The sequence below is a fragment of the Hyposmocoma kahamanoa genome, unplaced genomic scaffold (assembly GCF_003589595.1).
Source record: "Hyposmocoma kahamanoa isolate Upper Pololo Valley unplaced genomic scaffold, ASM358959v1 64, whole genome shotgun sequence".
Taxonomy (NCBI): Eukaryota; Metazoa; Arthropoda; class Insecta; order Lepidoptera; family Cosmopterigidae; genus Hyposmocoma; species Hyposmocoma kahamanoa.
Window position 1 is genome coordinate 13,524,233 of NW_020653852.1, and position 21,005 is coordinate 13,545,237.

Below are 21,005 nucleotides of genomic sequence, written 5' to 3' on the forward strand. Positions count from 1 at the left end.
CTGAATTTTTAATGCACACATGTTTAATTCTTCTTGTTTTGTAAAATTAAAATATATCGAGGGCTTGGCGTCTGTAACAATTTAAATGCTTTTTATTTTATTTATTTGGGAAACATGTAGCATCATATTTTCATTTTTGATACATATGTAACAAATACTAGCCAAAATAAGTTCCACTAATTTTAAAATAAGTTACGTTGGAAAGAAATATTTGTACATAGCTATAAGCAGGCAACACCTCGAACATAATAATTACGACTAAGCAACAAAAATTATAAATCACTTATGTTCAACTAAGTACCATGATGTTCAATTATTTTATGTGAAATTACTCCACTAGTTTGTTATGATAATTATTATAACAAAGATCGAACTAAGAAAAATTCCTTCGATCGATTCATTATGTTAATAAAAGCTTCCTAAAGGCGGATTTGAACCGAAATATATTATTGTTAAATATATTAACTTCTTGATATTCGTTATTAAATTGGGTACAACCCCGTACAAGGAACCCACTTTTAGAATAATTAGTGCGACAATGAGGTATTGCAAATGAGCCTCGTGGACGCAGGGTCTTGGACATTTCAATGAAGTTAACATGCGCTTAGAAAGAAGCGGTATAAAATAAAGTCATAGCAACCTAGATCTCAAGCACGAGTTAGCAGCACCAAGCTAGTTAGTACCTGCAATCAATGAAGCATGACGACAGCGATTTTTCCTTACATTAATTCCTTATAATAACATTTAATAACCGGCCGCGCTGTTTACAATTGTAATGGCCGATTCAAAGAATAGGATGATTGGCACGTTGCAGATAGCGAGCGAGAAAATGTGGGGGAAAAGTAAATAGGAATTACTGTTTGATTGGATGTAATTATACAGCTTGTGCATGGACGCCGTTAAGTTGCGTGACTTTGAATGCGATTGTTATTTTTTCTTCTGTTCTGTATAATATGTTCTTCTAAATAACTTACATTTTTGGACTCACTGATTCGTCGCATTTCTGAAAGTATATTTTGTTTATGTATACTTTCTGGAGAAGTAATTTTATTTTTAAAAATTACGTGACGTGAATTATCTCTACCGGCGGGACTATGCCCATCACACACGCCAAAACTATATCACAGCAGTAATCTGTAGACAATATAAGTTTCTCTACCCGAACGGTACCAAATAGGCAACTCTCGAGTTTTGCCTATTTTCGCTAATGCTGGAAATGGGCGGCAGTGTGGCATTGTGCTGCACTTGTGAAAAGGTAGTAATGAAACATTAATAAGCAGGCATTCTTTGTTATGTATTAAGCCAAGTACCTAAGCTGACCAGAGCTAAAAAAGCGCAGTTTTATAAATAAGTAAACAGTAGCATTAATCAATATCGACTTGAAGGGTTTTAACACCTCGTTGAAAACCATGAGGCACTCACTTTATTATCAATTCTCAGAAGAAGAAAGGTAGTTTAAAATTGCGCTCGTTTCTATTTGTTTACAATTTCTATAAGATTAAAGTAAATTTTTGAAATATTTTTTTTCCTATCCAAAACCGAACGGTTCCTTTTCATACAACTCGTACATAAGTAACGGAAACGCAATCTTAAAGCACATTTTGGAAATAAACTATTTTTTCTGATCTAAAACAAATACACGCGATGTTGAGATACGAAAACATAATTTTATTTTTTTTAACAAATACCTATACGTAATTTAAATCAGAAAAAATAGTTTTATTTCCAATCAACCAATCGCGTAAACTCAAGACCAAAAAAAAGCACATTAAAGACTATTATAGAAATAAAAATATTTATTTGGATCTAAAACGGAAAATAGTTTCACTTTGATAGTAACAATCGCGAAAACCTAAGAAGGCGATTACAGTACATTTTATTGCAAGCACGGCGGCGCGGCGCTTCAACAACCGATAAGGGCAACGTTCGAAGGGTTGGATTGACGGGGCCATTACTCGCTCGTGACTCACGCGCAGATAAATTATAATGCTTTTACTGATGTTTACGATGTCCACGGCGTTATCTTATTACTTCATACAATCATCATGTTATTTGTTTAATAATTTCTGATTAAGTAGAGTATATTGCTGTAAAATTAATCTGCAATCTGGGGAATAATTCTGTTAGTATTCGATTACAGCCTGTGATTGTTTCATGTATAATAGCGTATGTATACTCCCGGATACATAATTGCAGCCACTTTACATTTTTAAAGTGATAGTATACAAAAATATCCTTATCATCGAAGAAAGTCTTCCTCGGTTTTACAAATTTAAATTTTCAACAAAGACTTAGGCCTCAAATTCGCAACTGTTCCGTTCAGGGTTTGCACGTATATTGTGTCTTGTGTTGGATGTATCTAACACAAGACACACGTTTGCGCGTACTGAAACCCGCAAACGTACCAACACTGTTCCGAACTTGCGGCCTTAGGGCGCGTTCTCATTATATCGTAACATTTTGTTTATCGTCGGATGACTGTCGCGTCTAGCCTGTTCTATCTGTCGTGACTGTGTCGTGGACATTAATTTTATCGTTGAAACACTGTCGTGTCCCATTAGATCGCGACAATTTATCGGTTCACGGCAGCCGCCTTGTCGTTTGCACGACAGAATTGGTTGAAGCTGCAATTATATGCCGTCACATTTTCAACATGACGTTTTATTTATCGTCTGACGACTGTCGTTCGACACGACAGTCTGTTGTCGTATCGTCAAAAATGTCGTGAACGACAGTTAATCGTGTCGTTCTATGTGTGAACTCCTTCATTTAAATATACAAGCCACGACTCTTTAAACTACACGACTATCTGTCGTCACAACATAATGGGAACGCGCCCTTAGAGAAATGACGTTAAGAGCGCCTTCAAATTAGGCGCTTGTGTCACGACAGTGGTGCTGCAACTGCGCTTCTAAATATTATATGAAAATTAGTAGAGGCGCGGCTGCAGCGCCACAGTGGCGCCACTGCAGCGCTTCTACTTTGAAGGATCAGATATATTTGACAGGCGTCTAATTTGAAGGCGCCCTGAGTATACCAGTTACAGAATTACATAATAATTTTTGATCAAACAAATACTGTTTTTAGTTTGGGATATTTAATACTGAAAATGCAAGTTGCCTAGAATTATATGTCAGGGAGTGTAAATTAGACAAAAAGTATCCTTCAAATGTATCTTTGTCGTGGTTGTGGTTTATATGTACAAAAAAGTCAATTCTATTACTTGGTTCTGAAGTTTATGCTGGCCAAAAATCAAGATTTAATGGATTCAATGAACCCGTAAATAATAGATTAGGCGAAGCGCGTTTCGAAAACTAGTAAATTATATAAAATCTAAGTAGACCCAACTCAATTAGGTCGTATCGGTCAATAGACTGGAATACATAACAGCATCGCTTCTTAGGCCCTTTAAAAATGTGAATAAAGCAACAGTAAATGTAAATTGTGGAAATAAATGTCTGCTCAATATCCTTGATCGTTTCCTCAAAGACAAGGGAAGGAATGTGAAAAGGTATAAAGCAGAGATAATGCGAAAGATCAGATAAAAAAGTTTTAAGACACGTCATAACGACATTCATTTTTATATTGTAATAATAATAATTATATTCGCAACAGCGAATAAGCCTGATATTGTGACATTGCACCGATCACAGGTAAAGATATTTCGTCGATGTTTTGTAGAAAGGGCGAAAGCGCCATTTCGAAAAATTTTTCATGGGAGCATGTTTTAGTTTTTCACGACGTTTTAAAATAATTAAGTCCTGTTTTAAAACTTAAACTTAATTAAAACCATATTCAATATAAGTCAATATATTAATACAGTAGTACAGTACCTAAAACATGCTCCCCTCAAAAAATTTTTGAAATGGCGCTTTCGCCCTTTCTACAAAACACCGACGAAATATCCTTTACCTGTGATCGGTCGTGAAACGTCGGAAGTATTTCGATCTGGCGCATGAGATCACCGACATGTGGGACATGCATTCACTGCAATAATTAGGTAAGTACGTACTATTCGCCGGTTCTTGCACCTGAGTCCCTGACCCCGGCCGACTGTGCCATTTTGCCGGTAAATACCGCCTCTTCCATTTAAATATTCCAAATTAATCTTTTAGGTTATAGGAGAGGCGGTGTCTAAAATATATATGCAAAACCGGGACCTCTCAACTTATGTCTCTAGGCGACGAGCGCTATGGCAGTGCCTCACAGATCCTTACAATTTACGAAAGCTTCGAGTGGGACTGCAACTGTTATGGCGTGTTAAGATTGTCGCTTACCACCTAAAATCTATTTATAGGTAATAATAATGTGCCAGACAATAGATAGAGATATCCATGTACAGAATTCACTCCGAGACACAACCCCGAACACACAGACTAGAACCAATTTAGAGAACTTAAATTTCGTCCCGCACCGGGAATCGACACCGGGACCACCTGGTCCAGCGCCCACAGTGCAAACCGTTAGGCCACCGAGGTCGCCAAAAAAAATTTATTTATTTACACAACTACAAATTTTACTTAGACCAATCTTTATTCGATCGATTTATTTTTCCTAATTCGATCACTTTTTAAAGTTCCTTTCCATTGAAACCAAACTACCAATACAATACAATACAATACAATACAATACAATACAATACAAAATGTTTTATTTCTCTCAAAAGGGCCTACTAGTAGTTACATTTCAAGTAAAATAAAATTACAAGTTCCTTGGTGTACCTTAGTGAGCGTTTGAGTGCCTATTCGAGTATAGTAAGTAGTTTTTCAGTGGACTCATACAGTCGTGAGTGATCAGTCAGTTAGAAACATTTTTTTTTACATTCAGTTCTGCACTAATAAAGTACTCCTTAATCCAAGGCTAGTTTTAATAACATTTAAGTTTGCAAATAGCTACGTACTATTTACAAACTCTGACTTTGTTTACTTTACGAATCACGACAAGTTGAGTAAATTGCATTGTTTTTGAAATGGACCATAACCCATTGCGTAATGCGAAATGACGTTTGGTATGACGCGTTTTCTCTGTTCAGATGAACTAAGTAAATAGATAACGTTATCATACACTCAGGTACTTGTTACTGAAAAATATTGAACGGCTCATATACATGTGTTACTCAATAACGCCTGTCTGGTTTCGTATAAGGAACAAATTATGTATTCCTTCCTTCGTAGTATAACTTAAATCTAGGGTGGTGATTGAATAGACAATGGAGCGTTCAAGACCATTCGATAGACAATAGTTGCACATTAATATAAAAGGAATTGCAGTTCTTAGAACGTATAATAATTATGTAGCATGTATATGCAATAGAGATCCTAGTGAAAGAGTCCGTCCAGGGACTGCCACCTTACCTATTTCTGCCACGGAGCATTACTGCTTACCGATACTACTATCGGCATTACTGTGTTTAATACAAAGAGATTTGTAGCGAATCGCTACAAATCTCTTTGTATTTATTTTACAATATAGTCTTCTTTAAGTTTTAGTTTTATATTTAAATTCTAAATTTAAATGTGTTTGTTTTTGGTGCCTTTTTCTTGACTTTAACTAGCGTTTGCTGTTTTGCTTTGATAGCGACAACGTGTTTTCTAGTAAATTTTTAATAAACTGTAAGTACATTCTCTTGGCCTTGCTCACTCGTTGTTAGCACCCAACCTTTAACCCATTGATATAGTCCGCTACACCGGTTTTGAAGGGTAAGGGTGCTGGTGAAATTACAGACACATTGACAGAGACTTGTCAACTTATGGCTCAGGGTGACCACAGTGGAAGTGTCCGTCGGATCTTTGTGGTTTAAAGCTCTGAGTGGCACTGCAACTGTTATGGACAGGCGTGTCGCCTGCCACCAGGCCCACGACTCAATCTCTGCTTGCTCCGGTGGGAGACAAACTATGTATGTAGTGATTTCCACTATATTTGGTTTTATTTTTTTAGTCGACAAATTATACATAAATACTGATAAATTATCTTTAGATTACGATAACTTTTTATTTTATACAAAATTACAGAGATCGAAGTAATATAAAGTACATTTACCTAAAATTGAATACATATAGAGTATATAATAAATACCTCCCCTTTAAATATATATTTTTACTTACAATACATTACCGTAGTAAAGAAATTGCTAGTAACACAAAAAATATAGAGCAACATACAATACAATAGTTCCGGGACTCCGGGTATTATTCACTCTACGTGTATTACTTCCTGGAAGTTAAAATCCAAACTTTTCTGTTATATCTAGTACATAATTATGTAATATTTACATTCTTCATTGTGTATAGATATATTGTACACACAGCGACGTAACGTCATCGCCCAGCGATATATGGTATGTATGTGCTTTGATCATATTCGGCAGTTACAGAACAAGATTGAAATGGTCACGGGCGCGATAGCTAGCTGTATCGAAACAAGGGCGGTGCGCATAATAAAGACGCGCGAAACAACTAAGCCTACTACTACTAAGCAGAGTCATAATACTTCTTCTAGTATGACACAATCATGGGGTTAGATAATTTTGAGGTTCGTTCATTTTATTATATCATGCCACACCCAAATTGTCAAAGTGTAAAGAGCGTTGAAAATGTTTCAGATTAGATAACGCTCCTCTCGGATTAGAGACCTTAAGAAGATAGTCCACCCTAGGCCGCGTGGGCGCGATGGGTGTTTGATAATATTGTTGATATCTCTTTCGCCTTGATGCAAACGCGAGATGCCTGTGCGAGATAGGATTCTTTTGTAAACATTTCCGCGCGTAATTTTTATAATTAACAACAGTTTGACGTTCATTAATAAACGTAATGGAATATTACTTTTTAGTATAAGGAATTCATTATCCAATATAATAATGAGTTCAGGATGCTGTTAGGGCTGCGCCCTCAACAATGAAGCACATACGTCATACAAGCTTCCTAATCCATAATAAGAAAGCGGAAACGTACCTACTAACATAGTTCATAAGTTCGTTACTAATGAGATATGGATTCAGGTCCGAAATAAATGCTTCTTTTTGGCGAGCCGTGGCCTCTTGAAAACATTATTTTGAAAATTAAAATAAAATCGCGTTTTTAGAAGCACTCGTAATCTATTCTCCTAAAATTGTGCGGCTACAACAGTTTTAATTTGTAATTGAGCATGTCTTGGTACCTTTTTAGTAAATTACGTCTGCTGTTCTGTGCCTTATGTATACTATTGCCAGGTCCATTGAAAATCAGCGTCATAACACATTTAGTGAAACGACAATAAACTGAGCAGATGAAGGATTCCGTAATAGCACAGCGCACACTTTATTATTCCTATTTTGTGACTTAATTTATTTTAATTAATTAGTCGAATTATTTATTAAGAGTTGTCTAATTGTACTGTATCGTATTGTGCGTTTTAAATCATATAATATGATGTGTGTGTACTGTGGTGCAATTTATTAACGGAATAAAAAAAAATTCATTCTTAGTTCGTTTTCATTTCATTACAGAGATTTATTTATTTAAATGATGATAAAAATTCAATCAGAACTTTTTTACAGGCGTAATACAAACTGTCAACTAAACAAATCCGGATTAGGTACCTTAGCACCTTCCGTATTCATGTATCGCATATGCATTTCGTGGAACAGAGGCGGTCGGAGCGACGCCGCGGTACAATTTATAATGCATGGTTTGATTGTGTACGGTTGCGTCCGACATTATGATCAATATCCAATCAATACTCAATACATGAGGTGGTATTGGGGCGTATTTGCAATCATAAACAGAATTACAGGACTCGTGTATATTATCAACCAGTTTTAATGTTGGAGGTACGAAATTATTACTCGTAGAAATAGAGACGATTCTCTCTTACATACATAAATAATACGTGCTATGAAATCACACAAGACGATGTCGCAGTTCAATTTAAGCCCACATCTAACAAACCACGTTATTACACGGAATATTAGCCGAGTGTATACCAAACACCATAGCAAGGGCGTTCTGCTTGTGTAAACGATATACCGCGTCGATTACGCGCCGGTATACGCTATAAATAATAGTCGGTCGTAAAAAAAATATCCTGAATGCACCGCAACCTCCAGCTAAGTGCTCCGCCTCCGCTTGCCGTGATTATTTAACATTTTTATAAATATTGATTTAGAATTGTATGGCAAGGAATCGAAAAATTGACATATGATTGAAGCTGATTTAACAAGGATGCTTAAGTTAAAAGGTGCAGTGGTGTCTTTTTATAAGCTACAAAGAGCGGTCAATACAATAGCGACTAAATGAATCGTTTCACACGAATGCTTTTAGCGCCGCAGTTAGTGCTATCGTGTGAAAGGTTTCGAGGGATTCCGTAAAATTAGAGGCGCGTGCAACGTTAAAAAATCATTCATAAACTAATCGGCACGTATTTGTTTTTTGTCCATTTCGTTTCCTCCTATATAATATATAACATGTACATAATATAATGATATGGGAATTATTATTATGAATATACCTCTCGGTCCTTATTGCCGTAGGTGATGCCCAAATTGGGCATGGCACGCAAGATGGCGACGAGAGACTGAATCGTGTTGCTGTACACCACCGGCCGGTACTGTTTGAAGTCTTCATTCGTGAAGCCACTTTCGTGGATAATTCTGCGGACAACATACGTTAACTCAATGAAAGCAAATATCAAGTCATAAAAGTCGTTAAAACCAAAAACAAAGATCTGAAACAAGCATATAGAAAAATTTGTAAGGTCTGCTGGTCCAATCCGTGGCTCTGTTGGGAGAGCGTCAGCTACGGTATGGTGAAGGCGCTGGTTCGAGTCCAGACGGATCAAATCAATTTTTCTTTTGTATTCGATCGATTTGTATTACATTTATGACGAATTAGTGGAGTAATTTCACAAAAATTAATTGAATATCATGGTAGAAACACATCGTGATATTCAATAAATTTTATATTACAAAAAAAATAATTTTTATGATACATATTTTTAAGGTAGGCTAATAAATTACATAATTAATGAAAATTATTCGATCATTTCACTACCTAAAGAGAAGGGACCTTAAGATTTCAAAAAACGTGATAACACTTCGCTGACGGTTTATCGACAATGTGGCATAATAGCTGGCACACTAAAGCACATAAGTCAAAAAAATGCTTCATTTTTTAAAATATAATTATAGTTTTTTGTGTTGTTTATAATGTTGGAAGATGTAAAGAGAATGATAAATTTGAAAAAGACGCCACTAGAATTTAAGTTACAAATTAGAGAAGTAACAAATGAATTTGACTTATGTGGTTTAGTCCGCCATTATAGCTATTTCTTCTTAAAGTGCCTTTGCACTATTGGAGATTGGGCGTCAATATGGCAAATTTATCCCTATCCATGGCTAAATGAAACAGTTGTTCTGCGCTCGTGACTTCGGTGCACTCCCATTTGTTGCTAATCACACATTATAAAAATTATTTATTGAGATTTTTTGTAAAATAATCACGATCTTTGCATTCATAATCATAACTCCGCTAGTTTTAAATGATTATGAATATAAAGATCGAACACACTACAAAATTTTCGTCGACCAGGTGGGACTTGACCTAACGGCGACGAATGCCGAAAAAAGTCAGTACAAAGATCTAGAAGATCTATAACAAAAACTTATAGGACAATTTCGACTACTCGGTAACTAGACCCGTGACTCAGATGGTTACAGCAACGCTACGGTACGTCTATACGTGGGTTCAAATCCACCGGGTCGACGAAAATTTTTCTGTGTATTCGATGTTTGTATTTCTAATCATTATAAAAGTTAATATTTTATCAAGAATGTAATTAGGTCAGTAGATTATATATTTGTTAGTAGACTTCGACCGAAATACGAAAACGTCCGGTCGAAAGTATCTATCTGCGTCGCTAGAACTCTGTCCGACTTTTAAAGCTGAAAGCTGACCAAAGGATTAACTCATTGCAAAATAGTGTTAAAAATATACCAATGTATTTGAATAAAAATATGCGATACAGATAAATTGGACCAAGAGGAAGAGGCTCAATGTTGAGTATAAGCGAAACTTGTTATATTTATAAAATGAGAGAGTTACAGCATAATCTTTCATGTCAAAGGAATCTAAAAATATCGACTCGTCATGGCATTTAAAGGTCAAAGGTCTAAAATTCCTGTCTCCATTTCCCAGACATGAACATTTGAAGACGACGCGGAGTCAGGGGTTACTGAAACCTGATTGAATGGACACACAATTTTTTTGCTAAAATAAAATGCAGACTTCTCTGAAGTGCGTAAAGATTATTTACTACGGAAAAACTTCTATTTGAGGGTAATTAACTTCAATGAGTATTTATTGAAGTAGATATATCTTTTAACAGAATCTTGTAATTGGCAACAGAATTGTAAACAGATTGTAAACAGATTGTAAAAATTATAACTAATACACACTTTCAAGCCCATGGCAAGCATTATACGTAAGATACCTGTAGGGCTAGTACAATAACGCGGGACTTGCGCGAGAGCGTCATAAACCGCGAGATCTCTATGCGAGAATAGCAGTATGTCGTTCTCGCGCTAGTCGTGCCCTATCGTGCTGTAACAGTAATAGGCATTTACTATGTTATGACCTATATCGTAAGACATAGATTTAAATGTTGCTACATTCCCATCGCCCAATAGAAATACATAATTAACGTATCTAAATAAGTGTAATAACAATTCAAGTACAATTACTCATCGACCACCAGTAATGAATCATTGAGTTGTAAGCTACTCATTCTAAGGTTTCGATCCATGACGTGTCCTACTGAGAATCGCAACCATGTAAAAAATAAACACGCAGGGACTTGCTTTTCATACAATCTGTAGGTTTTTTTTTTACCAAAATATATATTTTGTGTTTAAAAACTTGGTTTACTGATATAATGCCTAATGCAGCTATATGGGAAAAAATGTCTCATAATATTAAAATACAATCAACATATATGCTGAAGCCGAATATACCTAAATATAAATAAACAAATTCATAATATAATTTCATGATATACTAAAACGAAACTTTCTAAATCAAGAGGCTATTAAAACAGTAAAACAGAAAATGGCTTGAATGAAAATTATTATAATTTACATTTGACATCACTGTACCTATTTATTTACGATTTTCACACAACAACAATGCTTCATGTTTCCCAGACAAATTGTGAGAAACGCCAGATGCGAGTGCAATAAAAACATATGATAGACTTCCATTAGCATTTGTACATTCGACATGAATTTAAATTGAAATTGGAGAGATATACGTACACTTATTTTCTTCGTAAGGTGTAACTTGTTTCTCTAGAAATATAAGTAAGTAAATAAATAAAGTGTTAATTATTGTAAAGTGGATAGTGACAAATTAATTCTGCATAAATTATATGTGTGGAAATACTAATTGCCAAAACATGCCTTGCCTAATACCGAGGGCACTATTTAGGAAGGCAATAAAAATGGAAATTCCACCACCTCCCATATTTCATTGCTTACAGTCTACGTATGTCATAAAAAACGTCATATATTAAAACTTAGTGATCCTGTATATCAAACTGGCAACACTAACACGCTATTTCAACTACAACCTTGGGAATATAGCTGCTATAACGGCCTGCCCGTTTAGCATGCGGAAAAATGCGGTCCTTCGAGACCACGACAATGGACATGACGTCACAACAGTGTTAGTAGCGCAGCGCAGCCACTGCGGCATGTGACCCTTCTTCAAATCGTTCACAACACCAAAACACTCTGAGAATACGAACTAGAGATGCAACGAATAGTGATTTGGCCGAATACCGAATACCGAATATTCGGCGGCGCTTTCAGCCGAATACCGAATATTCGGCCGCCGAATATTCGGCGGGTGATCCAGTATAATTGACGTCGACGCTAACAAGTTAGGACACGTTTTGATGCGGTACGTGTTAGTGTTTACAGTGAGAGACTATTCTCAGAAGCAGGTATTGTATATGAAGAAAAGCGCAATCGTCTCTTACCAACAAATGCCGAAAAACTTGTCTTTATTCACCACAATTTGCCTTTAATTAATTTTAAATATTAAAAATACTGATGTTGTATTCTTGTTTTCGCAATTAATGATTGTTGGATAATTAAATGTTTCGATTAAATTGTTTTTTTTTATTCCCTTTTATAAGATATTTGCTACTTTTTAAGTATTCGGTATTCGGCCGAATACTACTTACTATTCGGCCGAATACCGAATACTGAAAAAACTGGCCGAATAGGCCGAATACCGAATAGTTGCCGAATATTCGTTGCATCTCTAATACGAACAATGACCACGTTTGCATACCCAAAGAACATCTCACAAGATATTTTGAAAACATTTCACTTGTTCGTGACTTGTTTGAAGATTCGAGGCGTTAAAAGAACTTAATTTTCTTCATGTCTCTCAGATATGAAAAGTTCGGCGAACTGGATTGCGCAAGTCATTTGGAATGGAGAACGTACCCCTGAGTCACGCTAGAACATTTTGTCATTTAGTTTAAATGCTTTGCGTTCTTCACTTTTAGTCGCACTGAATTATTGTTAATGCAAGGTACACCTTTGTGTACCCTTTGTTCGTGCTGGGGTTGACAGCTGACTTGAAGCGTTGAGGTAAAATTAAATTGTAGAAAATACAAAATGGTTTCTAAACGTTTTCAATTAACGACATTGACGTTGAACAACTTGAGTGAAACAGTAAAACGAAAGTGTTCTTATTGAAATAGAACTTTTAATAAGACAGAAAACAATGGATTTCTCGCTATATGTAAGAGTGCATGAACTTATGAAGGTTGACGGAATGACAGAAAGAATAATGATTCATAGAAGCCTATATCTAAAAGGAAAATGTGCTATAACACTTATATTGTGATTCCATGTACTTACAAACACATAGTAAAGGTTCTGGCTATGTAAGTTTGGGTACAGTTGATGCCCCTATATATGTATACATATACCTGACCACCCAGCCGACCTTTTGGCTCTGAGTGCCTTTTTACACATTCAATAGAAGTGTAAAGGAATACCAGCTTTGTAGGTAGTTGAAATTTGTGATCATGTAATGTAATTAAAGATCAAATTAGCTTAAAATGTTTCATAGAACGTCATTCAATACTAATGCAACAAGGAAGTCATATCAAAATTAATTTTACAGCGCACAGGTTAAGTTAAAGGTTGTTTGTTTAATACTTTTCTTCACACTTACTCAGGACCAAATGGTCGGTTAGGTGCTGCGGTATCTTAGGGCATCGATTGTACACAAGAATCAATGAATTTTGAGAAACTTCGAGTTACAACGCTGATAACCTTGAATTTCTATTTTGTTTTAAGTTACAACATTTTTAGAAAATCGCAAACAACATGGACGATTCGTCCTCACAAACATCGCCGTTAGGCCACAGTTTTTGCCAGTCATGATCACATAGTTACATAATTCGTTTGCCTTTATTAACCTCTCAAAGAAAAAGCAAATCTAACCAGTCCACTGCGTCTATAATTACATCATATTATTGCCACGTATCCGGGATCGATATGACATACACACAGGAGTATGTCAAAAGTGATGTTTATCCTTTATTTGGTAGACCAGTCCGTGGTGTCACGATTATCGGCATTCGTTTGTTGACACCTGCTATGATTAGATTAGCTCTAATTGAACCAATGTTCACATTAATTGTTTATATTATTCAAGTCGATATTTTGTAGATAGTCGTTGTGTTTGACTGTCTGTGGCATTATACTTTCCAAAGCATTGAACTGTATTTACTGCGATTTGATATTTATTGGATTGCTTTGTTATTCGAGATAGTTCTTAGCTGTTTGCTGGTGATATATGTAAGAATCCTCAGAATTTTCAGCTCATAATACTTGAAATGAAATTTTATCTAGTGCTTGAGCACAATTAAAAAGCAAGTTATTTTTTCGTTACAAAATGCCTCTATTTTTCAGATCTGAATCGCGCATATTTGTTTTTTCAAACAAACCAACGTTTCGGGCCCTTTACAGGCCCTATGGTCACGGCTGAGTCAGTTTGTCTAAAATGACCAATATACGTGATTTACATCCGAAAAAATTGTTTCTTTTCCTATGTGTAACAATCACGAAAACCTAAAAATTCGATATTGTTTTTCGGTTTTTAAGGGCACATAAGAACATACCGATTCATAATTATTTATATCGATGTTTTATTCATTTTCAATCCTTTTGAATATTTCAAATCTAAAAATTCTAATTGGCTAATTTAACACAGCTGCCGAATTGTATGTAGCAAATAGTTTATTGTATTTAAGTATACTTTTATTTTATGTTTGTGAATTTACATCACATTGACCCTTTAGCATTGTTTACATTAACTTTTCATTATCATCAAACGCTCGAAGACAACCTATATCGTCCGAAACATGAGTGTTGACCTACATCCATCAGCGCGATATTTTACTAATATTTATTATAGTTACACATTTGGCACGGTGCTCAGTGGGTGTCGCTTTCTGACGTCATGATTCCGCGTAAGTGTGGACGTAGGCACACCGAAGTGACGACGTCTTCTAAACAGCTGTTAACACTTCATACGTTACAAGTTTCACGAGATATGTTCAAATTTTCGTCACGGTTTGATGTTACTTTTGGCACAACAGTAATTAGTATTATGAGTAATATATGTAAGCCGTGGTAGCCTAATGGTTTGAGTTACTGCCGCTCAAGCAGAGGCCGTGAGTTTGAATCTGGGTTCGTATCTTGGAGTTCTCGGAATTTATGTGCGATGTGAATTTAATTTGAATTTTACTATGAACTTTTAGATAAAGGAAAACATCGTGATGAAGTCTGCACGTTGAAGAAGGTTCACTACCCTCGGACAATGTGTGTCTAGAACACAAACCCTTCATCTGAGATGAGATCACTGCCCAGCAGTGGGACATATAAATGGGATGATGACGATGATGTATGTATGGAAAGAATGTAGTCTTCCCTTCCATACAATTTGACAACCACACCAATTGCCTGGTCTCAAACTAGGGAAACCCTGTACTATGATTACCAGAGCAACGGAATTCACTCTGGGGCACTTTCCAGAACACCCAGACCAGAACCAATTTAGAAAAATTCATTTCCCAATTTCAGCCTATCGTGAATCGAACCCGGAACCTCATTCAGCGGTTGTACTGTACAACCGTTGGGCAACCGAGATCTACACGGCTGAATTTGTGTCCTCGTTGTTACAAATCGTAAATTCTTATTAATTATTATTATTAAAGGTGGTAACTTAGATAATTCCAAGCAGGCTTCATGATAAACGATCTTTTAAAAACTAAGCGAAATATTAAATAAATATTTATATATCTACTATATTTAGTTTCTTACTTCCCTACAAAATTGAAAACTTTATATTATAATAACTTAAAGAGAATCCTCACAAAATTACACATCGCATATTTATGTAACATAGACATTAAATAAATATTTTTCATAGCACGCTTAGCAGGAAAATCACCCTAATACTAGAAGCCAACGGCCTGTAGGCAATTCAATTTAAATAGACCGTAATAATACCAATCAAAACGATTGCCAGTAAGCACACGACGAAAATTTTACTCAGTGCATAAAAATGGGTTAACTAGCTGTTGCCCGTGACTTCGTCCGCGTAAAATGTTTTACATGCATTATATACTACTTAAACAAAAATGATAATAGCTGTTATCAGCCGCACAGATTTATGTACAGTCAACAGCAAATCAAGCTATAAACTTTTGTTCGAATATCGCTTCCAGTGCAACGGAACAAGATCTGTCAATGTGAGCTTGATGTGCTGCCGTCTATGTATCTTAAAAAATTATACACATAATACCTAAATTATTTGCTAAAATGTAAAATCATGTTACCTGTGTTGACCGATAGGTATAATTAGTTACAGTGGTTACGTAGTAGTGTACTATTTAAATATGATAATTACCAATTGAATTTTATAATTAGAGATCCACTGAGGTACTACCTAGTAGATAGGTACTTTTATTACTCTGAGGTATGCCGCCAAGTATAACGCAAATAGAGCAATATAAAAAAAACAATACAAACTTTGATTCACTCTCTCCTTGGGCTTGTTTTATAAAAATGTCATACTCCACTTTTATTATTTACATTGACGAAAATGTATGTCAATATTCAAGTTTGCAAATGTAAGGAATGCGATTTTCTATATCACCCGTATTTAGGGTGATATAGAAAATCGCGAGATTGTTTTGAAAAACACTGAAATACGTGTTTACTTATTTTGTACTTAAAGTATTCATCCAAGTTTGAAGCAAATCACACCACGCGTTAAAAACTTTCCAAAGTGTTTAAAAAGGGCCGTAGTTTTGAAAAAATGTTAAACTAAGTATCATCTTCGTAAGTTCAACAAATACGATTTTTAATACAGACATTTTAAACTTATTTCACTCTCTAGGGGTTTAATTTCGAAAAATCCATTCTTAGTACGCCTACACTAAATAAAAGTATCATACCGTCAAGCTTTCATGTTAGTTTTCACTGTGCGGCTAAAGCCGCGTACTCATTAGCGAGCTGTAACTGTAACGTGACGGATACAGTAACGAGGTTCTAGTGTGTACGCTTGAAACAGTCTTCAATCAGACGGCTCACTGCGAACCGCACGCGTTCCGATCGCGGCAAGCTCGCGAACATAACATGCAATGGTTACGGTTGCGGCTCGCTCTTGAGTACCCAACTTAATCGATTAGATAAATAGGTAATGAGAATTATGGCGTGAATATAGGAAAATGTATACTGTACGAAAAACTGTCTATATTATCATTTTGCCAATCATATTCTGTCCCTCCTTCCTAAATACATACTAGTTGCTTCAAATTCGTATTAGTAATTCATGCGTACTAACGGTACGTCGTCCTTTCAAACTCATCTATGTAAGTTTTTCAAAACTTACAAAGCAAACTTTCAAGTAGTTACAGGTCAAGTTCGTATATAAACAAGATCAGGGGCATTACTCCTGTTCTACGTCCGACAAGCGGACATAATTATGCAAACAAGAACCAACCCACACCTCGAGTGAAATTGAGTTATGTATTTAGGTAGAACACCAGACGTGTCCTTTACCCGCTTACAAAAGATCCTGGCAATATACCAAGCCAAAGCAGAGAAAATAAAAGTCCTTCAGGGTACCAACCCTAAATAAGTAACTTTTGAATAGCTAAAAACAACCATGCTGCTTAACTTCATATAATGTATTTTTTTTAATATGTACTGTAGATCTTTAGCGTTCAAACTAGAACATGGTTCTCGGTAACTAAATAAAAAGATACATAATATTTTCTATTTATTGCTATATAATATAATAGTTTCCCTATATCATTATCAATGCTACACATAACTCACGTTGTTTGTCTCAAATAACTTACCTATTTATTTCTTCACTTCTTTTATAAAAATCTAATTATCTCGAAAGTGACGTTTTGTGAGTTGGTTCTAGTTTGCATAACTATGTCCAACTTTCTCAAACAATTACTATCAAATAAGTAATACTCGACCAAATCAAAAGACACACAGACATACAGAGTATGACTTATTTGACAGTAATTGTTTCGGGCGGATGTCGGACAGAGGACGGGAGTAGACCCCAGGTCACATGAACTAGATCTGTGACCATACTCAAATACGTCACGGACTTACATTTATATTATAATTACATGTAAAAGTATGCGTCAATTCCGAAACAACAAACGTAAAAATTTTGGAACAGGATATCCTGTCATATTGAATCACGGAGAAAAACATAGATGCCAATATATTTAATATTTTAAGGTATTTGCCTACTCATGAACAGACTTCGCTGCTATGTGACTAACTGGCTTCGTAACGAAGTAGAATGAAACTGCTGATAACAATTATTCAGTTTGCATCGCCAGGTTTGTTTTACCTACGACAGTAACCGTCATAACATATGCATAGCGTTATACCTAGCACTTCAAATAATAATTGATCTTATTAAACCACACAGATTTAACCGTCTCCGTAGCCGCACGGTTACCATACTGGACTGTCACGCAGAGATCTCGGGTTGGATTCGCGGGTTGGGAGAAATACTTGTATGGCCTACAGAGTTTGAGTGTAATTTGTGGTCGTCTATGCGTGTGTGCATGGCGTCCGCGATACAGGGTTTCCCTAATGCGGGGCTATCAGTGTGTGCCAAAGCCAAGTGCATATGCGTGACTGGTAGTGGAGAAATGTGGGATCATGGCATCAATCTGTAAGAACTTCCTAACAAGGAAGAGAGGATACGAGGTGATATATGTTTGGTGGTAGGTTCAGTGAATACAATGACTGGTGTAGCTGTTTCGGAGTAACGCCTGTGATTAATTATTATTATTATAGAAATACGATAGTACATAACTCCTTGGAAGGCTCATACATATTCAGGGTCTGCATTAGTTGCGCACTTCGAAGTAATGTAATAACAAAGTATATTACGATGTGAACTATGAAACAAAAAGATGCTTGTATTGCATAAAATGTGTAAATATATCATAATCTTTGATTTGGTAATCTTTTATCGTGAATAAGTTAAAACGCTTGTTGACAACTGGTAGATAATCAGATAGGAAGATTATTGAAAGACTAATCTTGTTCCGAATAATATTGATTGTAAATAATATCGAGCGGCAATAAGACCTATATATTGAATGGTCTATTTATCTAGACAATAAGCAATCATATTTTAATGAGCTACTTTTCATGGGTGACGAATTTATTTGTTGGATACCTGACAGGCAAAAACGAATAGGTGCAAAACAACATTATTTTGATTCCGTTTTTCTTTAATTATGAAGAAGTATTTTAGTGATATTAGTAGTGCCGGTTTTGTAGGGCTGAAATTACTGTCAGAAGGTTAAATCACCGTGCAAAATCTCAAACAGTTCAGACAACAAAATAGACGAGGTGCGTGCCGAGATCAATACGAACAAAAAAGAAATAGTATCAAAACTTTTAATCCTACCGTAAAGATTGGCGACTTGAATTTCCTTCAAGTAGTGTAAGAAATTTAACTTCAGAGGACCTATGTTTTTAAAAATATGTTAGTGCTAAAATGAGTAAATGTTTACGAATTTTCAGAACGCATACGCTCAAACATTAACATTAGAACTCTATTGCGCAATTAGTAAGTTTCGCACCTCTTAAGCTATTGTAATATATTATTTACGGACCTTAACTTATTGTGTTCTGATATGAATTATTTTATTAAAATAAATAGTATTTGATTACTTACTTCATTTGTTTGACTATAGTACTTTTGCCCGACTCTCCGGCACCTGAAAAAATAAAACAATGTTAGTTTTGCAGTTTTATATCAAGTACCTACAGTCACCAATGAACGTTCTGTGTACTGGAATTCTTGTTGGAATGTTTATAACAATTCACAGGTATTGTCAGAGATATAAAATATTTAGAAGTATTCATTTTTATCATAATTAGATTATAGAAATTGATACAATTATTTTGATTGATAATGATATGATGTTAAAACCATAAATGTTTTGACAACTGTACTTCTTAAATTTAAACAGCTGTGGCGACGTAAAAAGCATGTAGCACAGAGGTTGTTCATTCCTAACCCACTGCTGGTAATAAAGTAGGGAATGATATAAAATGTATACTTAATTACTCTGTAACGTAAACTGTAACAGTCCGCATTATGCATGTCTCTCTGTAGTAAAAATAGCTTGGAAAAATAAATTAAAAGCGCGCGGAGATACGCTCACACATTAACTGTAGTGAAGATGGTTTGTTTCACTTTTTTTTAAGCTTGTGCTCTGTGTAGTTAAGGAATTTTTAATTGTGAAAACCATTTTGTGTTATATTCATTCATTTTTTATTTAAATACCAAATGGTGCGAGTCATCGCCGCTTACATACATATTTGTTTGCAATGTCATGTTTTATTATAATGCAAACAATATAACGTCATTTTACTTAACTTATGATCTCTATAAACCTATAAACTCGATCCACGATACCTAAAACCCAGCAAACCTATACCAAGTCTTGCAAAAACAATATCGGTTAGTTTTTTTTACATTTGTTACTTTGTCTAAGAAATCAAAAGATAATTTTTAAGGGTGGAATATGTATTCGGTTTTTAATATAACTAAAACAAGACGTTCTAAGCTAGCTAACTTCAAAACGCTTGCTTGGAATCTCAAGGAAGTTAAGATTAAATGAAGAATGATTCACCAAACACGTTATTTTAGTCATAACTTGTTTGTAGGCCTCTTAGCCTCCTGAAAACAGACTCTGTAACAGAATCTATAATAACTATTTCATTTGAAAAGAGATGTCTTCATCCAAAACAGGAGGGCTGAATGAAGAACACACTATCTTATGTAAGCATCGGAATCATTTATTACTGAAAAACTTTTAATATCGTAAAGAATAGTACAAGTCCGTGTATGTAGTATTGGCAAAAGGCGCGTATTTGCACCAAACCAAATTTCACTGGAGAGGGATTTAACGTTATTACTTTGTTATTTAAATAGCTACGACTTTAATTTTAGCGCAGTAACCTATAATTTATATTGTCTACGGACTGATAACAATAGATTCCCGTAAATCACGCTATTTTCGGGGATTTGATTTGGCCATAAAATTACCGAAATGGAAACTCATATTCAAACGCTAGTTACGCGTAACTGCGCAATCCCCAACGATATGAGTTTAAACTTTATTAATCGTTATATAATTAATCATAATTTATTAGTTAAATATGTCGCCACTCGAGACTCTTTGGCCTCATCGGCTACGTGTTCTGCGCACAATGTGCCCCGCCCACTGCCACGATAGTTTTGCAATTATTAAAACAAATATTGACCCATAATTCTAGTATCGAATGTCACGGCGTAACTTATCGTAAAATTTTGTTTACTGTAGCGAACTGATGATAATGAATTATTTAACACTATAATTTTATAATATATTACATTACA

General features: G+C 35.3%; 1 protein-coding gene across 2 annotated transcripts in view; it reads right to left on the minus strand.

Moving 5' to 3' along the window:
• The window catches only part of LOC113230957 (guanine nucleotide-binding protein G(o) subunit alpha), a 68,605-nt gene that overhangs the window by 31,073 nt on the left and 16,527 nt on the right, over positions 1-21,005 (minus strand). For both annotated transcript variants that reach the window (XM_026465069.1, XM_026465068.1), the window contains exons 2-3: positions 19,293-19,335; positions 8,485-8,626 (exon numbers count right to left, since the gene is read on the minus strand). In XM_026465069.1, coding sequence (XP_026320854.1) covers positions 8,485-8,626; positions 19,293-19,335 — 185 coding nt within the window. The remainder of the gene's footprint in view (positions 1-8,484; positions 8,627-19,292; positions 19,336-21,005) is intronic.